Source organism: Alosa pseudoharengus, unplaced genomic scaffold (assembly GCF_046254945.1).
Source record: "Alosa pseudoharengus isolate Yale_2024_CS ecotype anadromous, Long Island Sound unplaced genomic scaffold, YU_APseudo_1.1 YU_APseudo_1.1_scf_16, whole genome shotgun sequence".
Taxonomy (NCBI): domain Eukaryota; kingdom Metazoa; phylum Chordata; class Actinopteri; order Clupeiformes; family Clupeidae; genus Alosa; species Alosa pseudoharengus.
In genome coordinates this window covers 17,431,514-17,456,222 of record NW_027468630.1, presented here as the reverse complement: position 1 = coordinate 17,456,222, position 24,709 = coordinate 17,431,514, and the positions used below count along the sequence as shown (strand labels likewise).

At 43.3% G+C, this 24,709-nt stretch overlaps 3 protein-coding genes across 4 annotated transcripts; 1 reads left to right on the top strand and 2 right to left on the bottom strand.

Annotated features, from left to right (window-relative positions):
- Positions 1-811: 811 nt before the first annotated feature.
- Positions 812-7,071, bottom strand: tipin (timeless interacting protein). 2 transcript variants are annotated; one of them, XM_076288134.1, is made up of 8 exons: positions 6,985-7,071; positions 5,887-6,033; positions 5,363-5,450; positions 5,186-5,261; positions 4,775-4,897; positions 2,432-2,495; positions 1,879-2,094; positions 812-1,661 (listed from the first exon to the last, which is right to left on the bottom strand). In XM_076288134.1, exons 2-8 carry the CDS (start codon positions 6,017-6,019, stop codon positions 1,348-1,350), a joined length of 1,014 nt encoding a protein of 337 aa, XP_076144249.1. In that variant the 5' UTR covers positions 6,020-6,033; positions 6,985-7,071; the 3' UTR covers positions 812-1,347. The 2 variants fall into 2 exon arrangements, with proteins under 2 accessions (XP_076144249.1, XP_076144250.1); XM_076288135.1 differs by having other exon boundaries at positions 6,962-7,020.
- Positions 7,072-7,886: 815 nt separating this feature from the next.
- On the bottom strand, positions 7,887-12,165 carry lctla (lactase-like a). Its single transcript, XM_076288026.1, has 13 exons — positions 12,036-12,165; positions 11,696-11,856; positions 11,501-11,588; positions 11,276-11,385; positions 10,972-11,100; positions 10,568-10,663; positions 10,288-10,342; positions 9,980-10,141; positions 9,261-9,535; positions 8,721-8,847; positions 8,409-8,608; positions 8,183-8,246; positions 7,887-8,002 (listed from the first exon to the last, which is right to left on the bottom strand). The coding sequence occupies exons 1-13, from the start codon at positions 12,163-12,165 to the stop codon at positions 7,887-7,889; spliced, it is 1,713 nt and encodes a 570-aa protein (XP_076144141.1).
- Positions 12,166-12,707: 542 nt separating this feature from the next.
- Positions 12,708-17,195, top strand: crybgx (crystallin beta gamma X). Its single transcript, XM_076288025.1, has 5 exons — positions 12,708-12,812; positions 15,147-15,268; positions 15,689-15,824; positions 16,383-16,522; positions 17,003-17,195. Exons 1-5 carry the CDS (start codon positions 12,708-12,710, stop codon positions 17,133-17,135), a joined length of 636 nt encoding a protein of 211 aa, XP_076144140.1. The 3' UTR covers positions 17,136-17,195.
- The last annotated feature ends 7,514 nt before the right edge of the window (positions 17,196-24,709 follow it).

The window sequence follows — 24,709 nt, the reverse complement described above, 5'->3', positions numbered from 1 at the left end:
TGTTTTAGGGATGGTGGAAATGGGCTTCAATGGTCTCTTGGTCAGACGGACCTACAGAGCAAATCCCAAATTTGCCGAAAGCTTGTTTGGGTATTCCCAGGCTAGGTACACCAGGCAAGAGCTTCCTGGCGCTCTAATGAAAATAAAATATTGGAAGATCATGAAATTGTACGATTAGTAGATATTTCATTATTGACTTCCTACAGCGCCCCCAACTGGGGACAGGGTGGCACTGTGCTCACAGAATGTGGTGTGTATTTGGAGCCCTCATAACCAATCATAACTGGCCAGTTTCCCAGACACAACTGGTCCTGGAGGGTCCAGTTTATTAGTGGCATGTTGAGTTAGACTAAAAGCTTTTTAGTTTTGGACTATGACTAAAGACTATGCTTGGGGCAGCCGTGGCCTACTGGTTAGCACTTCGGACCTGTAACCGCAGGGTTGCCGGTTTGAACCCCGACCAGTAGGCACGGCTGAAGTGCCCTTGAGCAAGGCACCTAACCCCTCACTGCTCCCCGAGCGCCGCTGTTGACGCAGGCAGCTCACTGCGCCGGGGAATAGTGTGTGCTTCACCTCACACTGTGTGCTGTGTGTGTTTCACTAATTCACGGATTGGGATAAATGCAGAGACCAAATTTCCTCACGGGATCAAAAGATACACTTATACTTAATTCATGTATGGGGAAACTGACTACATGGTATCAGTACTATTGGTTGCTCATACAAAACTAAGAAAGAAAAGCAAGTACAGCAAAAATAATTTGGTGTACAGTAAGTTTTGCTTGGACCCCTAACAATTACACAGCGGTGCTTACACAAAGAACAAACTTTATTAAAAGAACAAGAAATAATTACAAAACAGGATAAAAACAGACCAAACTGGATTGAAAAAAAAAAAAAATGAAATGAGAAGTGCGTTGGGACAGGTGAGACACATTTGGGTCTTCCTATCTGCCTTCCATGTCTCCTGGCCGATCAGACTAAATCAGCAACGCTCGACGTGGCCTACAGTACTGCCACTCACACGTGTGGAGGCAGGAAAGAAACAAACGCAGCCTGCGCCCAAGCTTCGTCATATAAGGCCCTTCAAGGGGATTGAGAAATCAGTTGGCGAAACAAAGCTCTGGAGTTCAATATGGAGTATGTTGACAACTTGTTCATCTTGGCTTAGATGGGATGATTGGGTATTCGTTGACACCAGCTGTAAGTTATTTGGCTTTTGCATTGATGAACATGGACGAGGTTAACTGAATTTTCTTTGTAGAAAAGCAGACCTGCCTGATTGGTGGCCTATGCAGAGTCTATTCATGGTTCTTGTGGTGAAAGGCAAGGGTACAGGGGGTGTGGTCAATCACTACTGTCCACAACGCCATTGGTCAGTTCTGGGGCCGGAGAGTCCTGCTCGTCATCAAATAATGGCGAGTCCTGTGGTGGAGCTTTGTCTTTGGACGTGTCGGCGGATAATGGTGAGTCCTGTGGCGGAGCTTCGTCTTGTCTGGCCGTGTCAGCGGCAGTGCTGTGCTCCGAGCTACCCGTCTCTTCGTCCTGCTGCTTTGGCTCCTTTTCCTGTTCCTGTACATCCTCCTGGCTCACTGGAGTGGACATGGACGTGCTCGGCGAGGGCTCCTCCACCGCACCACTCGCATCTGTCTGGGAAGCATCTGAGAAAACACAGAGCCGTTATCAGTTATGTTCATGTCAATAAAGATCATATGCTAATACTTTCTATATCAGAAATGAACACCTTTGTTGAAGCTCTAAACATAAATATTAAGATTGAAAATAATAACTGAGACTATGTTTGGCATGTTTCACTGGAGGATTGTTCACTGTGCTGACCGTGCCATGTGCACTCTGGGCAGTGAGCACTGCACTCACCTTGTTGCTGCTGCTGCTGCTGCATTCGGGCCAGTCTCCTCTCCAGGGCCAGCTGCTTGTTCAGTTCGATGCGTCTCCGTTGCTCCTCTGACAGGGACACCGGGGTGGGGGCAGGCGTGGAATGTATGAAGGGGTCCTCAGGGAAGTTCCCTTCTCCAAACAGGTCATCTGGAACACGGTCTTGAGGCTCGTCTGGGACACCGTTCTGAGGCTCGTCTAAACCAATGCAAAGAAGGGATTTTTTTTTTATGTAGAAATGTCAGAACTAAATATGACTTCACATTTCCCAGGAAACACCTTGAAACTGTTCAATTCCATCTGCCTTTTTGAAAAACTTATATTACATTGAACTGAATCTTCGATGAGAAAGGATTGGAGGAGTTTGAGTTCAATGCCTTAATATTATTTGTCATACAAAACCTCTTGGTGGCAAAATACCAAATATATATTCATCAGATCACATCATCAGACATTTCTACAATATCAAGGACAAAGCTGGCTCTAGGAAGGAGTATTTCAAGCTATTTCACTCTTGGTCATCTGATGGACTCACCTTCATTACCGATAAAGTCCTCATGTGTGAGGGGCATGTCCAACCGTATTCGTTTGAGACAGGTCTGTAGGGTGAGAGGGTTGTGAGGTTATGGTTTCATTCAGGGGCGTTGTGCAAGACAAAATTGTGGGTGGGCAGGAGGGGAGGGGGGCACAAATCCTCATACTCACACAATTACCTTAAATTTGTGTGTGTGTGTGTGTGTGTGTGTGTGTGTGTGTGTGTGTGGGGGGGGGCTTTAAAATATCCTATTGTGCATGTACACCCAAGAATAATACAATATGGCCAATATGGCCATATACAATATGGCCAATAATAGCCAAATGTAGCATATTTATACCACCTTATATTACCATAGAAGATGGCATTAATACCTGACTGAGAACAGGGCAGGAGCTTTTAAGGTTACTTTTTTAAAAATATAGATTAATCGTCTGCATCCTGACCAAGAGATATATGAAATTGAGTGTTTTGCTAATTATAACCCGTCATAGTCATGGTAAGCTATTAGAGAATTGCTGGCAGATTCACACAGCTCTTCTTTATCAATTTAAATAGGATGTTATTCAATCACTACTAGCTAATGCTAGAAGGCTAAACAACCTGATTGAGGGAATGCTAATAACTAGCTTGGTACATTCCAACTATCTTGCAAGTCAATCAATGCCTGTATTTCTACAAAGCAAAGTGTATGCATCTAATTTTCAAAAGTTTGAAAAAAGGATTGGTGTTCTACTAACCACTTCAGCAACACACGGTTAAATCCTCAGGCCTTTGTGAGCAACAGAGTTCTCTGGGCATGCATGTGTGCTGTCCGAGCCACAGTGGTAGAGAAAACAAAGACCACTCTGCATGCTGATACTTACTAAACATACCGGTGGGGCTCAAAACATTTCAATATCGTGGAAAAGTTCATTTTCCGCCCTGATTTATTTCGAAAAATTAATCTTTAATATATTCTAGATTCATTACATAGAGTGAAATTTTTGTTTTTACATTGATTATGGCTTACAGCTCATGAAAATCAAAAATATGTTTCTCAAAATACTAGAATAAAGATGTTATAATACAGAAATGTCAGTTTCCTTTAGTCTGGTTCAGTAAACACAACCACAATCATAGGAAAGACTGCTGGTTTGATAGTTGTCCAGAAGACACTCACTGACATCCTCCACAAGAAAGGTAAGCCACAGAGTGCTATATCAAAACATATTCATGGAACGTTGACTGAAAGGGAAAAGTGTGGTAGGAAAAGGTGTGCAAGTAACAAGAATCTATGGGAAGGATAATGAGAGACACCAGACCCAACACTATAGATTATCTTAAAGGAGAATTCCGGTGTGATATTAATTTGTGAAATTAACTTTTTTTTTTTTTTTAAATCAAAGGTTGACGTTTCGGTATTATAACCTTTTTATTCTAATATTTTGAGATACTGATTTTTGGTTTAGCTGTAAGTTGTAAATGGCTTATTTAAATAATTCACTTTATCTATCTATAAAGCAAGAAGTGTCTGTGTGTCTGTGGCACGCATATCTTGCTGACCGTTTGTCAGACTGACCTAAGATTTCGTATGTGGCTCGCGCGTGGCACAAAGGTGTGCCCTCTCGATTTTGAAGATTTTTGAATGCATATTTCAAAATAATGCGTATTTACGTAGGACGTTTATCGCTGCACTGCACTGTTTCCAAGGGGACCAGTTTCAGGGGAGCTGTTTTTGAGTCACATCGTTGAAAATTTCAAACAATGATGCATCATTCCACAAAATGGTTTGTCTTCAGTATTAGGAAGTTATTCAGCAAGCTTAATACACATTTAGCCTTAACTCAAAACAGTTATTAGGCTTATGTCATTCTGATCTGTAGAAATGTCACATGCAGCCATGCCTAAATTTATTACACATGTATTAGAGGCCACATTAATTATAGGCTAATATGTTATAATATTCAGTATTCATTATTGAATGCTTAGCTGGAATGATATTTCCCCATCATCCTATTTTTAAAGCAGGCATACCTGTGGGCATGTAATTGGGCTACAGGTTTTCTTCAGGAATGGCATGTTTGAACGGGCACTGCACTAGTATAATGAATCTAGAATATATGAAAGATTGACTTTTTAAAATAAGGTAGGGGGGCATTTTAAAAAGTTGAGATATTAAAAATCTGGATGGGCACGTGCCCAGCTAGCTTCAATGGACACAAGGCCTCAAGGTTTCATTGATCATAAACCAATAGCATCCTAAGTATTCACCATATAAACATATACATAAAAATAACAAACTGCACTAAATGCCAGCCATAGTGCCTCTAGGCTCCTTTGCAGTCTTGTCACTCAGCTCACCTGCACTTCCTTCTTGGCACCCAGAGATTCCAGCTTGTCAATGAAGTCCTCGAACTGGAGTTTGGGGTACAGCCTGTGTGCCCAGTTCTCCATTCTCTGCATTAGGACCCTGAGATCATCCGCCTTAGGTGGACACAAGAGACACATGAGCAAACTGAGCTGCCCAGGTAGCCAAAATCAGATGAGAGGCGATACCACATCTGATGTCTGTGAGCAGTTTACATGTACTCAATACAGTCACTAAGAAAAGGACTTAAGGACTTGACTTAACTAAACTTGACCTGGTCAGGGAGCTATATGCTATATGCTTATATGAACATACAGAATGTGCAGAAGTGATAGTCTTTCCAAAGAAAATTCCACCAAACAACAGGAGGGGGCACCACAAGAGAGAGTAATGTAAGGACCCACCTCATGGCCTTTGCCTTTAAATGTAACATTATCAAACAGGTTTCGAAGTGCTGGGAGTCCCCTTTCTGATGTGAGTCTGTTGAAAGAAATTAATTTTATTTCATCTCAATCTTTGGGATATCAAAGGCATTGTGATTTTAAGATCATGTGACATAACTACAAAACAGATGGACAAACCTCTGAGAGTCCAGCTTGGGCTGAGGCCTCTTAACTCCCCGCCTTTTAGGAACATCTGGCAGCTTTGAGGCCTCTCCATCCTCCTCACCTTAACCAGAGTCAAGGAGTGCATCAGGGTAAATATAGGTAAAAGACAATGGCTACACAGTACCGCAGCTCCCACAACGTGCATCACGCACAAGGGCACCAAGGGTCAGAGGGGGTACCAAAATGTAGCCAACAATAAATAGCAGTAGCTTAACTGCAAACTGCTTTTCACTCTTCTTCGAGAATGTTTACAATGCCAAAATGCACCAACTCCGTGTTACATGCAAGGATGATCATGCAGCAGATCTAACTTGAATGTTACTTAATTGGGAACGCATCTTGAGTGCAGAGAGAGAGAGAGAGAGAGCTGGCAGGTTCCAAGTGGCTTGTCATTGTTGATATTGTGTAATCAATGTGGCAATAAAGACAGATTTCTCACACCATCAGTGAAATGTTAGCTCTCCCAAATTCAGACTGCTTGTGTTCATAGGTCTTACCATTTGCAAATGGATCCCCCTCATTGTCCTCCTGTCCTGGAGACACTGGGGGAGGCAAAGGCGGGAATGCCTCGTCGTCTATGTTATCATAGTCCGGGATATCAAACACGCCGTTCTCCAGTGGGTCAAACATGGCTTACTGAATCCCTGCAAAGAACATGATATCAGTGTAATTAGATGTAGCAATAACATGCAGGGTTGAGAACGCCATCTGAGCGCAGATCTCAAAATATTTTAAAAGCGCTTCAGAGTGCATCTGAGGACGTCACAGGAAGGGAAGGTAACGTTGTGAATATAAAAACATATATAGCATGGACTTGTTGGGGCATGATTTCAAGTGTTCAACACTTCAGGGCAGGCCAAATGCAAGCTATGGACACAACAACTGTAGAGATACAGTGACGTTATGTGGTATAGGTATTAACATTTAACGACTGAAGAAGCTAACGTTAGCCATTGATGGATAACTTTTATCTGCTCTGCAACACTGGTATCCCTGAGGAACTGTCATGACGCTGACTACCAGCTGGTAAGAGGTACTGCTCATGTTGACAGAAGCATATCCAGCTTGCTAGTCACCATTGAGCTAGATTGCTCCTACTGTTCTTTTCAGATAACTGCTCACCACCAGAGCCGTATGTCTCTGGTAACCACTAGCCACATACAACGCTAGCTAACTACACACAAGCTATATAACGTAAACTAAAATTATAGAGCAAACGTTTAACAAATATCACATGCAACAATTGCTAGCTCCGAGTAAGTAGCTATTTTCAGGAGTAAACCAAAGTATCCAGATGTTCTCATTAAGCAGACAATAATGCAAGAACGGCATTTCAGGTAAGCATTGTCATTTCATCATGTTATACAAAAGTATTAACAGGGTGAACCAGGTAGCTGGCTGACCAGGTAACTAGCTAGCAAGCTGGCTAACCAGCTAACGTTAACATGCCAGGCTGCGCCCAATGGCGGGATTGTGGCTTTACATTACTTAGCCTACTTTACACCACAGTACACCTTGCTATAAGAAAGGCAGTTATATCGCAAGCTGTATTAAAGGCAGTTTGTTACATACCTTTTTAATCTGTTAGTGCCTACCTTTGACTTAGTAGAATAATGCTTGCTTTTCCCGGCTCTTCCTTTTTTTAGTGAATTTGAGTAGTACAGTTCATAGCACAACTAAAATGCCCGCTACAGCTCTCTACTGGGCTGGATGTACTACTGCATAGATTGGCATGTTTCATACACATTCAAGTATTGGTGGTGAGATTCAGTAAGCCCAAGCTACATAGTAGGCTATTTCAGAGCCATTCTCTGGCTATTTGCTCTTAAAGCTTATTCTGGTACACTACAATGCATCAAATGGCAACATTTATGTTACAAATTGTACATAGTAAATACTTCAAAAAGATATATGCTAAAATAACCCTCATGGCATGGCAGGTGAGTGATACGTTGCACAACAACAGAGGCTACTCAGTTTCATTTTTAAAAATATTTAATGATTTGATTATTTCTATCAAGACATGGATGGTGGTATGCACTGACATAGTAAGTGAAAGGCTGTTTCCAGTATTATTTCCAAGTTAGAAAATGTAGACCTACACATTGCAACAATTTGTCGAAGTTTTATAAGTTTTCGATCTATACAGTGCGTGCAGCAAATTGCCTATGACCCAGCCTAACCTCTCTCCACATCAAACACCAAACCTGCTTTCAAATATAGGTAAATTTGAACTACATCAGGGTGTCAGTGATGGGTGGATTGATGTCATTCTAGAAGTAAATCTACACACTGAAATGTCTGAGCCGTCATCTTTCTGAAAAGTGACACTTAAAATTCAACATTCTTTGCATGCTTGACTTCCTCAAAATCCTATAGAGACCACCTGTCATGAATGGACCCCTATGTGACCCAAGCATTGGTTAAAGACAATAAAAAATAGGTACATCTAATGTACAGTTGTCTATAAAGGACATGGATGGTAATGGAGTCGAGTCTAAAGTCGGCCTCTGAGCAGGAACATGAGGAATATGGCGCTGAGGAGGATGCACAAAGTGCACACGGTGGGAACCACAATCTCTGTGACCATCTCCATGTGGCTCGTCAGTGGATCTGAAACAGACCGATGGGATACAAGGATAAGATTAGGGCTGCAGCCAACGATGATTTTCAATAATTTCAAGACCAAGAAATCAGGAAATCATTGAATCGTAATCAGTGAATCAGGTTAAAACTGTATTTTCTAAAATTGAAGTTGGCCAGAGACAATTACCAGTCTGCTGTTTTACCTACCAGCAGCAAGAAGCTGGTTGCTCGAGGAGCATGTTTCTGTTGCCTTCCTCTTCCAACTCTCAACCTGTTGTCATGACAAAAATATGAAAGGCGTAAGATTATAATGAGGTTATCATCAATCATCAACAACTCTAGAGGGTGTACTGGTAAAATACATGATGATGAATATTTTTGGCTGTTATGTACTGAGATCTTTTGATAATACATATAATCTCTTTCCCCTTACCTCTCTCTGATTGGGGAAACCATTGGAGCTGATGATTCGTTTGTAGTATTGAACAGAGGCCTTGGGATAGCGGAGCTTGTCTTTGCTCCTAAAGTCCACATAGTACAAGCCGAATCTCTCAGAGAATCCCTCATCCCATTCAAACTTGTCCAGCAGAGACCAAGCAGTGTATCCTTTGACATCAACGCCATCTTTTATTGCTATAAAATAAAACAAAAAGCAGCATTTTCAAGAGGATTTTAATGTCTGGGTCTGTGCTTCAGTTGACATTTCTGCTCTGTTTTTTTGTAGGGGTTCCTTTAAGAGCCTCACCCTTCAGCATTTCGTTGATGTACTCCCTAAAGTATTGCATTCTCCATTCGTCACATAAATCTGTACACGTCGTCTTCTCTGACACTCCATTCTCTGTCACATATATCATTGGGTTTCCATATTGGGTCTGAAGAAAAAAAATAAGCACAAGTCCAATGAGTTCAAACAATCCTCATCAAACCTCAAACAAGCTGACAAGAAGTGTTGTTCTGTCAACAAGACATTGTATTGTACATGGGATGGTCAATCAGTTGAGCTCTTTCACTATTTGCACTACCTCAATTCATTGACGCATACTAGCATATCACTACATTATCTCCACTTGTGTACTGTATTATAGTGACAGTTCACTGTAAAATTCTGGTGGATAGGCTATCATTGAAAGACTGCACATTCACTTTGTTCTGTGTTTATGTTCTCTTGTTCTATCTGTGCCATATTGGATGCCTAGATTTTCCTCAGGATCCATCAAGTATCTGTCTAATCTAAACTAATCTCATCTAATATCTTTACAGGAAGCACTTGTGAGGAAAATCATACCTTGACAAAGTTTAGCAGTCGCCGGAATCCCCAGGGCACGGCGTAAAGCCACTCAGAGCCGGGGTCAGGCCACCTGGGGTCCACCAGCTCAGCCAGGTCGCGGTCAGTGAAGACGCTGCTCCCGCGGCTGGAGGGGAAGTTCTTCTGGGTGATGTAGCGCGTGGTGAAGTGCCCGATGCCCAGGAAGTCACAGGTGCCCCGGATGTGACTCTTCTCCTGGGACGTGAAGGTGGGCAGACGAGATACCCCAAGCCCCTGCTGGGCACTCTTCCTTCCTAAACACGTGGCACATTCATAAACATAAACATAATATTCATTTTGTTTTATTTAGGCTACATGACTTTACTTTAAATTGTTCATTTTACTGTTAATATAATGTATATTGATGTAGTGTTCATTGTATGTCGCTTTGGACAAAAGCGTTTGCTAAGAACTATAAACATGGCACATGCAATCAGAGCCAAGGGTTATAGTCACTTCCAGTCAGCCTCAGCAGAAGCATTACTCTACACTGGACTTGTGGGCAGTGAAATTGTATCAGAATCCAAAGCAGAATCAGAATCAAGTTAATGTGGTCAGGTGAGTAAGCACATAGAAAGAGTTTGGTTTCCAGGCCAATGGTCTACCTCTAGCAGTACAGACAGATAAATAAACAAAAACATAGAAAGTAGACAGTGCAGGATCGATGCTGCCATGTGTGAGGCTCTTCTGCTGCTCACCTATGTAGTCTTTCATCACCTGAGGGTAGTCTCCATTAAAGATTGGTGTGGCAAACCACCCCAGGCTGAACTGCACGTATCTCTCAGCAGCCTCAGTATCCTTCTGATTGGTGATGTCAACCGGCTCTCCCCAGTCAGCTAGCAGAGAGATCCCCACCAGCCCTGTGAAATACACACATCCCATTATGCTTTTGGATGTTCTCTTCTCTGCACAGGATAAAGGTATGCCCATTCGTTACACTGGCTCAATGCTTTTTTGCATTTGTAACCTCTGCATCACTGTTCTTGAGTGGGGTTCTTATAATTACCTTTTTGCTTGCTTCGCCACTGGGTGTCATAAGTGTGCCAAACCTTTGCATGTGCCTGAGAGAGACCCAAACAGACAGTACATAAGATGCAATGTTTAGAAATGTTTTTAAAAATTGTAATGTGTTTTTCCTCTCTTATAGATACATTGTTAAATTACTGTAATTGTATTATTTCTTTTAATGTTTCACATTTTAAAGTCATTAGGTGATTACAACTAGCAGTAAATTCAGTGTTAGATTGTCATTCTGACAGCACATCTGTACATTCGCTATGCAGCACCTTTATCATGTTGTGGGCGGCGATGTATGCTCCCGTGCCTCTTAGCTTCTTTCCAGGTGCATGCTCCCCTGTCTCATAGCCCTCCACAGCTGCAGACTGCAAAGACAATTCAGCCCATACCATCATAGTCCTATCAAATTCATAATAAAATGTCATGTCATGTCTCAAATTTATGCCATGTCACAATCTGTCCTGCATTTTGTTTTTTTAACTGAAAATGTGAAAGATGGAATGTTGATGAAGCATTATGGAGTTTTGGACTAAAACTACAGCTACACAAAAATCATCCTAACCTGCCCTAAGTTTGAATTTAAAGTAGTTATTCATAAACATCATACATCAAAATGTAAAATGAAAATTGTTCCTTAGTGCTGCTGCTAGTAAAGAGTAAGTCGGTGACTTACCCATGGATTGTTGAATGTAATCCAGTATTTCACTCGATTACCAAATCTCCCAAAGCATAAATTGGCAAAATCATTGAAGTAGCCAACCATGCTGGCATTTTGCCAACCCCCATATTTATCCTCCAAAACCTATTGAGACAGAAAATAGGATGGCTCATTTGATTGGTTTATAATGACTGAATACCAATGACAGGTTAATTACAGTTTAATGAATTCACTTGTATTAGTCCTGCCTGCCCATTCCAGGAAAAACACATGGTCTACTCTACTGAAATAGCTGCAGTCAGTGAAATATCTCACCTACCTGTGGTAGATCCCAGTGGTAGAGAGTAACGATAGGGGTGATTTTATTTTCCAGCAGTTGATTGATTAGGTCATCATAATACTGGATTCCTTTTTCATTTATATGATGTGCTGCAGACACAAATCAATGGGTTGAATTAAAACAGAGCTCAAAAATAGCTGTTATTTTCCAGCAAGTTCTATATCAGCAACATAAGACTTTTGTTCAGTGTGTCTTACTGCTCACATTTCAGCCCGTTTGGTAGAATCCGAGGCCAGGAGATTGAGAAGCGGTAGTGGTTTAACTTCATGTCTTTTATTAAGGCAATGTCATCCTGGAAAAGGGACATCGGAAAACTTAAAAATACAGCTGGATCAAGGACCAAGTTTCCGCACTCAGTTTTAGCTGAGGTTATTTTTCGAATGTGAAGTCATGACTCACCTTGACTTTATAGTAGCCCTCGCAGGAGGAGTCTCCCGTGTCGTTGAAGAAGATTTTGCCTTTCTTATGGGCAAATGCATCCCAGATGCTCATGCCTTTGCCGTCTCTGTCCCAGGCTCCCTCTGTTTGGTAGGCCGAGCCACCGGCACCCCAAGAGAACCCTGTTCAGCATGGTGGTGCAGAACGAAGCAGAGAACCCTTTTTTTTTAACGATTTGATTTTCATTTCCAAGCAAACAAATGCATGTGATCTCTATGATGCTTTTGAAGTCTAAGGCTTCAATAGCAGAAGTGATGTTTTACTATGGCAAATGTTTTGAGCCGTGACACATTGCTTGTACCAGTCGGAAAAGTTCCATAGTAGAAGGCCCCCTTCTCCGTCTTGGTCCAGTCAAAGTCCTCAGTTGCAGTCACAGTCAGCAGCAGAAGCCCGAGCACATGGCAAACCGTAAGTGCGTAGCCTGGTGCCATGCTTCTCTCTGATGCTGATGCTGATGCTGATACAGGTGCTCTCTCCAGTCACACCTATGGGGGGAGAAAGTCACTGTTAACTCCTGTGCAGTGGACAAAAGCGACCTTTGGTCTCCAGGAGACGAGTCCCCCGTTCTGCCATTAAAGCAATACTTACTAAAAGTTGTCAGCATGCAAAACATGTTGTGCAGAAACAGAGCGAAGAAAGAGGCATGTCATATCAGAACAAGAAGAAAAGTCAAATTCGTATGTCGTCAGTCGGTAACGCAAGTGCTGGAGGCACATTCTTCAGATCCATATTTGTAAAAGCATTTTCATTTCAGCCAACTACGTGACACATTGACGCAGAAGGCAATGAGGGACAGGAAGTACGTGAGTCTGTCCAGTGCTGCTAGTATGAAAGACATCCTAAAGATTTAAAAGACTGCTGAAAATGATGGTGATCGATGACGCCAGATGATCAGATAGATATCCCCGATGCAGTCTAGTTCCCTGACAGTGGCAGCTTTTCCTCCCTGTCTCGTGCCTCTGAGAGTCTGACTATGAGTGTGCCTGACACGGAGTCCCCACCCCACCACATCCACACACATACCTGTGAGAGCACTCGCATTTGTCCCACGCTGGAAACCACCACAAAGTGCCAGAAGGTACCCAAGGTTCTGGACTTAACGCATCCTCCGCCAAATCTCTTCAGTGGTTAACTCGAGTGTTGTCACAAAAAAGCGCCGAAGCATCCAGTGGATTGCTCTCTATTCATGGGGGTCCCGTGTGCAATACCCCCCACCCCCCAAATGCCCCCCATTGAAGGTCAATGGAGTGTGAGAGCAATATGCTGGGACAAACAAGTTTTTTAGAAACGAGGATTTTACCCTGTAAGCAAAGTTAATGTTATGGAGGGAGGGGTTACACAAAGGCGGGGAGGCCTTCCTGGTCACTGTATGCAGTGGTTTGTGCTTGTAAACCTTTGTGTGTTACTGTTGCAATAACCATCAGAGAATGTTCTTCTCCAGAAAGGTATAGACTTTCACCTAAAACTGAGTAAAATATGATGCATTTAAAAGCACTGCTAATGGTGGATTGTTTAAAGACATTTTGAAAAAAAAATATATGTGGATTTGTATTGATAAGCATTCTTCACTGTGATGTGTTATAAGCATATAGGCAGAACATATGGTACAGTACACCTCAATCATAAAACACTTTCTTTATTTACATAAGAATATCCCTCTTTCTGAATCAATCAGACTCAGACCCTTTACTTGCAATGAAAGATTTTGAGACTATTAGAGATTTTGAGAATATTACAATTAATTTATTTTGCTTCATAATTCAATTTTTGAGTAATCCTATGAAATTAAAATAATAAATCTTAGCTGTGTTTGAAAACTCCAGTATTTCACTACATAGTGAATAACTATATGGGGGTTATTCACTACATAGTGAAATAGTGACATTTTCAAGCACTGCTGAGGTCTCAATCTGAGAATAGACTTTAGAGAATAGACACCCCAGATCTGGGCCTGCTCAGTAGACCGATTCCAGTCAGAAGACGGGGCCTTATGTTGCCCTTGGATGATCCCTCGGATGGAGCTCCATATCCCAGAAGGCTGTGTGTTGCAGTGGCCTCTGGAGAGTCCTGCTCCTCATTGTTGCCATGGCGCTCTGAGAGGCGCCCTCTTGAGCTGCGGGGCCACGCCCTGATGAATGTGCGTATTATCGGCAGGGCCGGCGCTTTGTGCCTCTGGGTCTCACAAAAACGCTGAATTGTTGAGGAAAAAGTGTTTGCACTGCACTGCCTGTTTTTTTCCACCTAGTCCATGTGTTTCTTTTTGTGTGTTTGTGTGTGTGTGTGTGTGAGAGAGAGAGTGTGTGTCTGTGTGTCTGTCAGTCAGTGTGTGTATGTGTGTGAGTGAGAGTCAGTGTGTGTGTGTCTGTGTGTGTGCATATGTACTGTATGTGTGTGTGTGTATTTGTCAACAGTGGTCAGGCGTGAACAAAAATACTGCATGTGTGTGCCTGTGTTTAGCATATCAATGCAGGCAGTGGACAGAGAGAGGGGCAGAAGGCCTGAGAGTTCTAGTATCCCCTGTGGGTGACCTGGCCGCTGTATTTAAAGGGCATTAAAGAGGCCTCGCTGAGCTGACATGAACATCTTTACTAAGGTCCCAGGACTAGTCCAACAAACCAGGTATGTTCAGAGTGGTGTTGCGAGGACACGGCTGACTGTGTGTGGGGGTCCGGAGGACGAGCCGGCCGGTGTGTCAAAAAAAAACCTCTGACCTCTAACCCCCGTCAACGGCACTGTGTCCTCGTGCTGGTGTGCACTTTGTCTCTCTCGCTGAGAAAACCCAAATGTCTCCAAAAATCAAATCCTACTGAATGATTTGTGACTGAGTCGAGATGATGGGGGGGAAATGGAGTATATACTATGAACAATCTCACCTCCACACAGCATTGCCCTCTGTCTGCACTTAAGAGCAATAAAATATGTGCAGTCTGGCTGTGCTCTTCACCAGTGAGCACCACTCAAAAACTCAGAAACAACTCAGCCCATGTGAAAACTACATACATGAGTTTTCCTTGATCAAAATGTGTTAGTGTATTCTTGGTCAACAGTGTTATCATATTATCATGAAAAGAAAACAATCTTTCCTTGGTGAAGTTAAAATTGTTATTGTGTGTGTGTGTGTCCGTCCACAGCAAGCTGGGGTCTGTGCTCCAACGTGCATTTTACGGGTCCAGTGGGAGGGTGAGTTCCTCTTTATCTTCATCATTTAGTGGATATAATTGTCATCGTCATCCTCACATGCTCTCTGCATCAGTGACATCAATTCTGGCCATTGAGTATCAACAGTACAGTAATAATATTGGAGACCTATTGTACGGCTTGTGTTTGATGATGGCAAGTTAACAGAAGATGTGGAGTGTATCCTAAAGGTTCGCTAAGGTATGCCCCCCCCCCCTCTCTCTCCGTGTGGCAGGTGACCCTTTTCGAGCAGCGTAACTTCGCTGGCAGACGTCTGGACCTGAGTGCCGACTGCCAGAGGCTGAGCGAGAAGAACTTCCCAGAAAGATGCAACTCCGTGCAAGTGGAGAGTGGAGCGTAAGTCAGCCCCCCACCCCACACACACACACACACACAAACACATACACACACATGCATACGTACATACAGGCACACACACCTTTGCAACCAACCAGAAGTGAACCTCTGCCTTCAATTCCAAGTTAAAGTGCCTTTATTTGCCACATTCACAATATGTTATGAACAGTAGACAATTTGTAATGAAATGTAAAACGGGTACAACTCCACTGAAAATAGAGTTGGTAATAATGGTAATAATAACATTAATGTTAATAAAAGCTACAGTAACAATTAAAACCTAAAACTTAAAAAAGAAAGGTATCCAGTGCAGGAAGTATTGAGTGCAAGACAGTGAAAATCGCATATTCAAATCCTGAGTTCAATGCTGTTCTGCCGCTCTCTCCTCTGTGGTCTCTGGCTGATGTTGGCTGTGCGTAGCTGGATTGGCTACGAGCATGAGAACTTCCGTGGCCGCCAGTACCTGTGGGACATGTCCGAGCGGGGCGAGTACAACTGCACTGAGAAGTGGTGCGCTCAGGCTGACCGCGTTGGCTCCGTGCGCGCCGTCAAACAGGTGAGCGGGCAGGTGCTTTGCACGACCAGGAGATGACACTCGCGTTTAAACGAAAAAGAAATCATTCTCATTATGTCATGTTGAAAGTATGTAATCAGACAAAAATGAATTACCAGCATTTTCACACTGTTAAGAGTAATAAATCTACACAGAATTGTTCGGATTAAGAAGATATTTTTGAGTTTGAAAATTAAAATATGCAAATAAGACATTAGCTAGACATTAAGACATTAGATAATGACAAACACATAATGTATAATTTCTCTAATCTCTGTATTTGTGTGTGTGTGTGTGTGTGTGTGTGTGTGTGTGTGTGTGTGTGTGCATATTTGTATGTGTGTGTGTGTGTGCCTATGTGTGTCTCTGTGTGCGTGTACATGTATGTGTGTGTGTGTGTGTGTGTGTGTGTGTGTGCATATGTATATGTGTATGTTTGTGTATGTGTGTGTGTGTGCCTATGTTTGTCTCTGTGTGCGTGTACATGTATGTGTGTGTGTGCGCATATGTATATGTTTGTGTGTGTGTGTGTATTTCTCTGTGTGTGTGTGTGACCCTCAGGACTCTACCCCGGCCCGTGCCCAGCTGTACGAGAGGGCTGGTTTCTCAGGCAAGAGGACTGAGCTTCAGGACGACATCCCCAACCTCATGACCCGCCACAGCCTCAACAGGGCCGCCTCTATCCGCGTGCTGGGTGGCGCGTAAGTCCACTCCTCCTCTCACTTAGATATTCACCTCACTTCAGAACCTTTCACTCATATATTCACTTCAGAACCTTCCACTCATATATTCACTTCAGAACCTTTCACTCATATATTCACTTCAGAACCCTCCACTCGTATATATCAGAACCTTTCACTCGTATATTCACTTCAGAAGATTTTACTCATATATTCACTTCAGAACCTTTCACTCATATATTCACTTCAAAACATTTTACTTAAATATTCACTTCAGAACATTTTACTCATATATTCACTTCAGAACACTCACTCGTGTCTGACGCTTGCCTGCTTATTCTGGCCAGCTTCCCGTGTAAATTGTACAGACTTTGGGGAAATTATAAGTTCAGTCCTGATTTACTCTGTTGTGTCACTGACTCTTGTTTTCTCATAATTGTTTTTTCCTCTTCTGTTTATTGTTTGGTCACTTTCATGTGCTTTGGCTGGCGCTGGCTGCAGTTGGGTGGTGTACCAGGAACCCAACTTCAGAGGACCCCACTACGTCCTGGAGAAGAAAGACTACAATAACTTCTCTGACTGGGGGGCTCAGAACAGCACTGTCGGCTCCATGCGTCGTATTCGATTCAGCTGAGCCCCCTGTCAAGCCAACAACTCCCCCTCCCCCAACTCAAACTTCCCCCATGCAAAACACTTTTTATAAATGACAAGTACATTCTCGAGCACAACAATCACAGACCCACAAGAGAAGCTATTTTAATAATAAACAAATGAAAAAAAAACAATGGCTGTTCGTGTGATTTGGTTTATTGTGGCTTTGGATGGCGTCATTGGTAAACTTCCTTTGACCCACCCAGTTGTGTTGTGTCTGCGTTTTCCAACATACTAACCTTAATGAAAGAGTTCACAGTATTTCATGTGTTCAGAAGGCATTAAATTAACTAAACATTCAAGGGTATAAGGTTTTATAACATACAGATGTACTAACATCGTAGACATCACAGAGTTCTGTGAAAAGTGGAGTGGCTGAAAGGAAAGAAATAAAAGCAGGAATGCAGAGGGAAAAGAAAACAATTTTATGAGAAAATAGTTTTAATGTTCTCCTCTCTTCTTGAGATACACTTTTCTTTTTAGTTCTTTGGATAACTTGCAAGAACTGAGTGAAAAAAATAAGTTTCCTGAATGTTTTTCCATAAATGTACCCTGTTCTTCTGTAAGTTAAAGTGGGTATTACAGTAATAAGTTCATTAATCATCAGGCTGTTGTCTTTGGCAGTATAACAGCAGATCCTAAGTGTTCCTAGCTCTGAGAATGCAGCTCTTTTGAACATGGGAGCTCCGTGGAGCCCCGGGGGTTGAGAGACATGGCGTGAGGCTTAGCAGGTTTGGCCTCTGCGTTCAGACAGAGCGAGAGAGAGAGAGCGAGGGCGAGAGCTGGACTGGAGGCTACCTATGATCTTAATCCCCCCCTCGGCACAGCTGTGGCTCTCCTCTCGCCCACATGAGAGGGCCTGATGTGTTGGCTTCTCAGGGGTCTTAGCGCGGGGACCTCCCCACAGACACATGTACGCTCCTCCACGCCCTGCGTATTTCTGCCCCCTGTGAGAACAGCAGTTGCTGCCCCCCTGTCGGCGTGATGATGGCTCCCCCGCATTAGGGGCTGTCAGGCAGGGCCGGGTGGCGGGATGGTGCTAAGCGCTGGGGCGCTGGCCTGGCAGCTGATATCTCTGTTCCTGTCTGCGGTGCCATGGGGGTGAGGAAGGTGTGGTGGTGGTGTGTGGGTGGGGGGGGGGGGTTTGATGGTGTGCGGCTGGTGGAATGTGGGGTTTGAAGTATGTATGGGAGGCCCTGGGAGCAGGGGAGTGTGCAGAAGTGGGGTGAGGGAATGTGAGGGCCTGACCTTTGGAGATGTGATGTCAGGAAGTTGTAACTCAATTAAAGGTTGGGAATAAAGAAGAGTATACACTGTACTACTGCAAACACATCACACTATTTAGCAGAGCATTGCACTGACCAGAGTGTTTAGAGAGGCCCATCAGAATGAATGTTCATGTCAACTCTGACGCAGCCACTCACAAGCTTGACACTCAGGTATTTGTGGGCAATAGTGCCACCTAGTGGCCAACATCATTAATCAAATTTGAAAAGAACACGAGATGTGTGACAACTATCACCATGACAAATTCAGATAATGTTGAGCAATTACGTTACATTCCCGCAGAAATGTATTATTTAACCAGTTCTAATACACATTTAAACCCCCACTTCAGCTGCCCAGTTCTGTAACGAGTACGGAGAGAAGACTTGAAGTAGGCGCCCACATGCCAGCGCTGGTCCCACTGTTGGCATGATGTGGTCACAGTGGCTGTGGAGAGGATCCCATGTCTTTGCCCCGGAGAGCCAGTTGGTTGCAGTCGAACTGGTAAACTAATTGACCACCCATACACTGCATTCCTGCTCCCCTGCAGGGTAATGAATGAGCTTCAGAGTCTCTCCCAGGCTCTCTCTCTCTTCCTCTCTCCCTCCCCCTCTCTTTTTCTCTTCCTCTTTCCCTACCTCTCTCTCTCTCTCTCTCTCTCTCTGTCTGTCTACTCGGGTGCTTTCTCAGTCTATGTGATTAATCATCCTCGGCTCATCCAGATGGCTCCTCAGCTTCAGACTGTTTACAGCAACTCACACCGGCTGCACACACACTGGCAGCTCTCCTCATCACACCGCAGCTCCTGTCAAGCAGTCAGCTAACATCAGACAGCGGCAGCTACATGTCCTCCTCCTCCAACTCTTCCTCCACAGTCATTTTATCTCGTCTGGAGTGGACGATACAGAGACTGGACCAGACTGGACATCCTCTCTGTGCTGCCAGCTGATATGGAACGGCCGTGCTGAGGTTGTCTTGGTGCTTAGGATTAACAAGGGAATGTTGTGAAACTGGTGTGCCTTTGAGTGCCTGTCATATAATTGGCGAGACAGATAAGATCTGTTGGCAGGCTACTTCTGAGTCCAACAGACTGATGTAGATGCTTTATTGAAATTGTTCATAACGTGCTACCTGCTGCTGTGTAAAAAATAAATAAATAAAAATATTCAGTGAACTTATCATTACTATCTGCTAAATTTCAGTCAACTATCATCACTGGCAGGAATGCACAGTATTTATTGATGTGGTGCCTGATATGTAGCCAAAGATTATTGAACAGACAACTTTGAAATATAAGGCTTTTGTTTCAATATAAGGCTGAAATCATAAAATTAAATGAGAACACTGAAGTTGCAAGAGCATGCGAGAACGAACTTCCTGAGCACCAACTACTGTACTTCTTCTCCTCCATCTTTGGACAAGCGTGTTTGCAAACAGCCATCCTCCCCTGCTCTCCTCTGGTGATATTTTGGGGCAGGGGGCTCTAGCATTGTGTGGCTAAGCTCTAAGTCTCACCGGACAAGAGAATGTTTGAACATGGCGACTGGGACATTTATTTCCCGTCCATCAGTCTGTCTGCTCTCACTCTCTGGACTCCTCGATTGCTACTCTGTGGGTAAGACAGCTGTGTGTGAGGAGTGTTAAATTGCTCCCTTCGCCTTTGATCAGCCTATGCACACACACACACACACACACACAGTCATTAGCTAACAGATGGCACAGATATCGTGTTTGATATCTTGTTCAATGCAAACTGAGAAATACTTTTGGCGTGATGTCAAAAAGGTAAGCACTCAGACGCGGGTGTCATGTTGGTGAGGAGTGCCACAGTATGCCAACGCTCACGTTTTGCCTCGGACACCCAAGAGGAGCAGCTGAAATTACATAGTGCTGTTCCTCGAGTGCTTCTAGACATTGTAGTCTATAAAAAGCTGGCTATGGTTTACACACACACACACTGCTGAGAGTATCCAGAATATCTCACTGGTGCTCTAGAGGTCTCTTAACGCAGCCATTAGACATTTTCAGAGGCTATCAACAAGCAATCAAAAATGACACACACACACAAACAGAGTACTAATCTCAGTCTCTTGTTTTCTACCTGCCACAGAGCAGCAGAAACAATGTTTTGAGTGAATATACAAATACGCAATACTTAATACATGTGTGACACATACATATACATATATTTTTAACAGTACCGAGGGGTACTAAACTACGCCAAACTGGTGGAGGGTATGGATGTGAGTGTTAAACTGGTTTACACTGGAGAAGTGTATGGATGTGGCAGATCGCTGGATGTGATTGTGTTAAAATGTGTGGCTGTACGTGTGTTAAACAGGAGGAGTGTGTGGCTGTACGTGTGTTAAACTGGAGGAGTGTGTGGCTGTACGTGTGTTAAACTGGATGAGTGAGGAGTGTGTTGCTGTGAGTGTGTTAAACTGGAGGAGTGTGTGGACATGGCGGATTGCTGGGTGACACCATGGGAATCCAGCGGGTTTGTCAGGCCTGACCGAGGGGCCTGGAAGCTGTCTGCTCAGTGTTCCGGGTCCTGACACGAATGGACAGGCAGTCCGCGCTGGGCCCTCGCGGAGCTGCCACCGCGGCCACCTGCGTCCCACAATTATCAGCAGTGCTCCGAACGACCAGCAAAACACACAGCGCGGGGACCAATTAAAAAGCGTGCACGTTTCCCCATTCCAGCGAGCCATCACTAACACTCCCGCACGTCTGACAAGGCTCCCTCTTCCACCCCCTGCGCAAATGTCTAATTAACACGGAGGCTTGGGAGCGCCTGGGCCGCGCCGGGCTGCTGAAAGGGCCGGGGTCTGGGCTCGGGTAATCAGCTTAAGCACAAGTTTATTTCCTGCCCCTCTCCACCTCCCCCGCCAGCCTCCAACTGGGATCGCGTTTTTGTTTCTTCTCCTCTTTCTTTGGTGCGTTAAATCTGTTTATCTCCAATTTCCTCTGACTTGTAATGGGGTCTCATCCACACGTTGTCACCTTCACTTACAGGCCGGAGCCGCTGCCCTGCTCCTTTGGGGCCCTTAATAAATGATTAGAGTTGATTTTGGCAGGGCGGTGCTCCAAACAATATCCTTGTCTGGCTCATTGCATCCACATCACCTTCTCAATGGCTACCTCGTCCGAAAAATGACTGCCCCGGACAAATAATTGCTCACATTATGGAACACTTAACTTGATGATATGATCTCATATCACACAGCAATGTAGCAGAGGAAGCAGGCTCGCTGGTGAAAACGTTAACACGTATAACATACATCAACTACGAAAGGCATGATCACTTCATAGATCAATTGTTTTTAATATTGTATACCATTTATTTTATATAAGATGCAGTGGTGTAGTCTACGTGATACGCAGGACTATGCAGTATACCCACTTAAAATAAGATAGGCAAGGATATGTATTAACATTGACCACAGTATACCCACTACGGCTAACTACTACATCACAGTATATCCACTCCAGCTAACTAGACTACACCACTGATAAGATGGGATTATAAACATCTTGACTATATGTCCTTTCCATTGAAAACTGCATTTAATCAAGTTTCCTTTGCTGTCTCCAGAGTAGCTGTGCTGAAGCAGAGCTATAGCAGAGGGAGAGAGAGGTAGAGCTCCAGAAAGCTGAGGCCTTGAACATCAGCCCTTTTGGTGGGCCCCAGCACTCCCTGAGTGGACCCCACACCAGCCACAAAAGCCCCTGATGTTATCTCAGACAAACACAGGCCAAGGCAGTTCTCACACTTGCTGCAGCAATACCACGCAGCCACTTTCCAATGAATTATAAGGGCATAATTGCACCCTTTCTTCTTGTCATGCATCTGAGTGGCATTTGTTTCCTGTAGACAACGAATATAGTGAGGGAATTAGGGCTAAACCTGATAAAGTTACAGTAAATCAAAGAAGCTTTTGAGCTGCACCAGACGTCATGTGTAGGTCAAGGCTGAAATAATGCAAAGAATGTTTAGCCAGCTGAATGCAGTTAATGGTCATTATGATAAAGCCATGGCCTGTTGCTTGCCTTGTTTGTCATATCGAGTACCATATGTGTTTGTAAATAATGATTATGCATGTAACCACAGCTTTACTGTAAACTGCTTTTGGTTGAATCAGCATTCATAAAATCAGATAAACAAAAGTATGTTTTCAGTAGGCCAATTTGCATTTAATCTCTTAATTCAGATTATTGCATGCAGGCACCCTCCCCCCATCATTTGTATGGTTCTTAAACCAGACCAGCTATTACGATTAGTGTTAGCGAATTAGTCTCTATCTGTGTCCATCTACCTTATTTGTAATATGGATAATATGTTATGTATGCTGGCAATCCTCCCAAGAAATTTGAGGAAATATGAATAGCAGTTGTTGAGGTGCTTTCTGGAGTTATTGGAGTTAAAGTAAATGAAGCCATCATCAAGCAGTCCTAATTATTACCATCAAAATCCAGTGAAGAGGCTGAACACATCAAGTCTTGAGTGCAGAAGACTTACAAGACTTACTTGGAAACACATGAACAGACAGTGCTATTCAGCTGGGGAACAATCCAACTCTACGTCTGAGTAGCCTAGTCTGAGGAGTGACCTGAGGACCACACGGTCTATCCATCGGGGGAACAAAAGAGCACAAGGCAGCAAGAGACATGAAAGACTGGCAACTGGCTAATCTCTGCTTCTGACATGGTTACGTTCTCAACCCAAGAAGATTAAGGTGTGTTTTCACATCCACTCCATATTACTGGGTCACCAGGTGACACTGCAATACACAGTTCTTGAACAGAGGGACCTACGACAGCCTCCCAAGCAGCCAAGCAGCACCCCCTAGTGGCCTGGAGGAGAAGCCAAACTAACCAACGAGGACGGTGCACGCGGTTGGTTTGCTACATGTCTGACAGTTGCACAAGCATTCAGACACGCACATTCAGGACTGAGGGTCAATGAACAGTGGTAGCTCGCTGGCTCAAAGTAAAGGAAGCTCAAGAAGTCACAACTGAACTTGTCAAGTGGTACAAACTAACCACCAAACCTACTGAGAGCCACAGAATGTGGGCTCAAAGCAACCCAATGCAGTTCTATTACCTTAAAATAACGGCTTCAAACTCATGGTACACTGATATATAGAGAATTAAGTCTCTGACATCAATGAAGTCTCTGTCAATGCATGCCCAGAATGATATTGCACTGTGTAAAGCTGTTGATCAGGTAGGATCATGACCCTTTTAGTTGGTTTTTAAACTGGGTATGAGTAAGCGCTAAATGGGGTTATATTGACGCCAATGGGCATAGATATGGATGACACATGAGGCAACTTTTTGAGAAATGTTGCAGGGAACCAACCACTTAATGGTTTCCATGTATTCTGCTGATTCAAGAAACCGATGGTTAAAGTTCTCAAGAAGCTGATGGTTAGTTCTCAAGAAACTAATGGTTAAAATTCTGAAGAAGAAATTTGAGGTTGGTGTGTGTGTGTGTGTGTGTGTGTGTGGGGGGGGGGTTAGTGGGGTATTGTGTGTGTGAGCAACCTACACGTTAGGCTACTCATCTTACACTGGATCATCTTCCTTCGTCAATATTCTGGGCAAATTAGTCAGCGCCAGTCAGAGGCTACATTCATTGTTTTTTTTTTATGTCATCACATTACCAAAAGTATTGGTTTTACCAAACATATTTGCCAATTAACTACAAAAATAGGCTACACATCTATAAAGTATTTCGATACAAAATATGAAGCCATTTGTTTCAACCCAATCAAATACAAATTACAAAATACTATTTTGTATTTGAAATTATGTAATACATGTATCATAAATACTGCCCATCCCTGGGAGTATACATCACTTGTTCTGAGATACCATGTTTGGTTCAGGAGATATGATGCAAAATATGCTTAATTCAGTTATAGTGGAACATTTAATGGTTGCCACGGTGACCATTAGGGTTTTTTATAATGGTTGTATATCTGAAAATGTCCAAGGCTCCAAACTGTACAAGTTCACCAAGTTTCATGCCTTTATGAAAGAATTTGGCCTAATTATCATCCCCTGTACTATGAAAGTTCAGTTTTTGGCCGTTGTATGCACAAATAATTCCAATTTTGACAATGTTCCACCACTTGGATTTTCATGGACTTTTGGTATGTGATATGGGAAGGTTTCATGAACTGAATACAACAAAAATCATTTCTGTTGCAATTAGTTTTGGGTTGGGTGATTTTTTCTCACAGATTGCCTATAAATACAATAACCATAACTATAGCATAGGTTTTC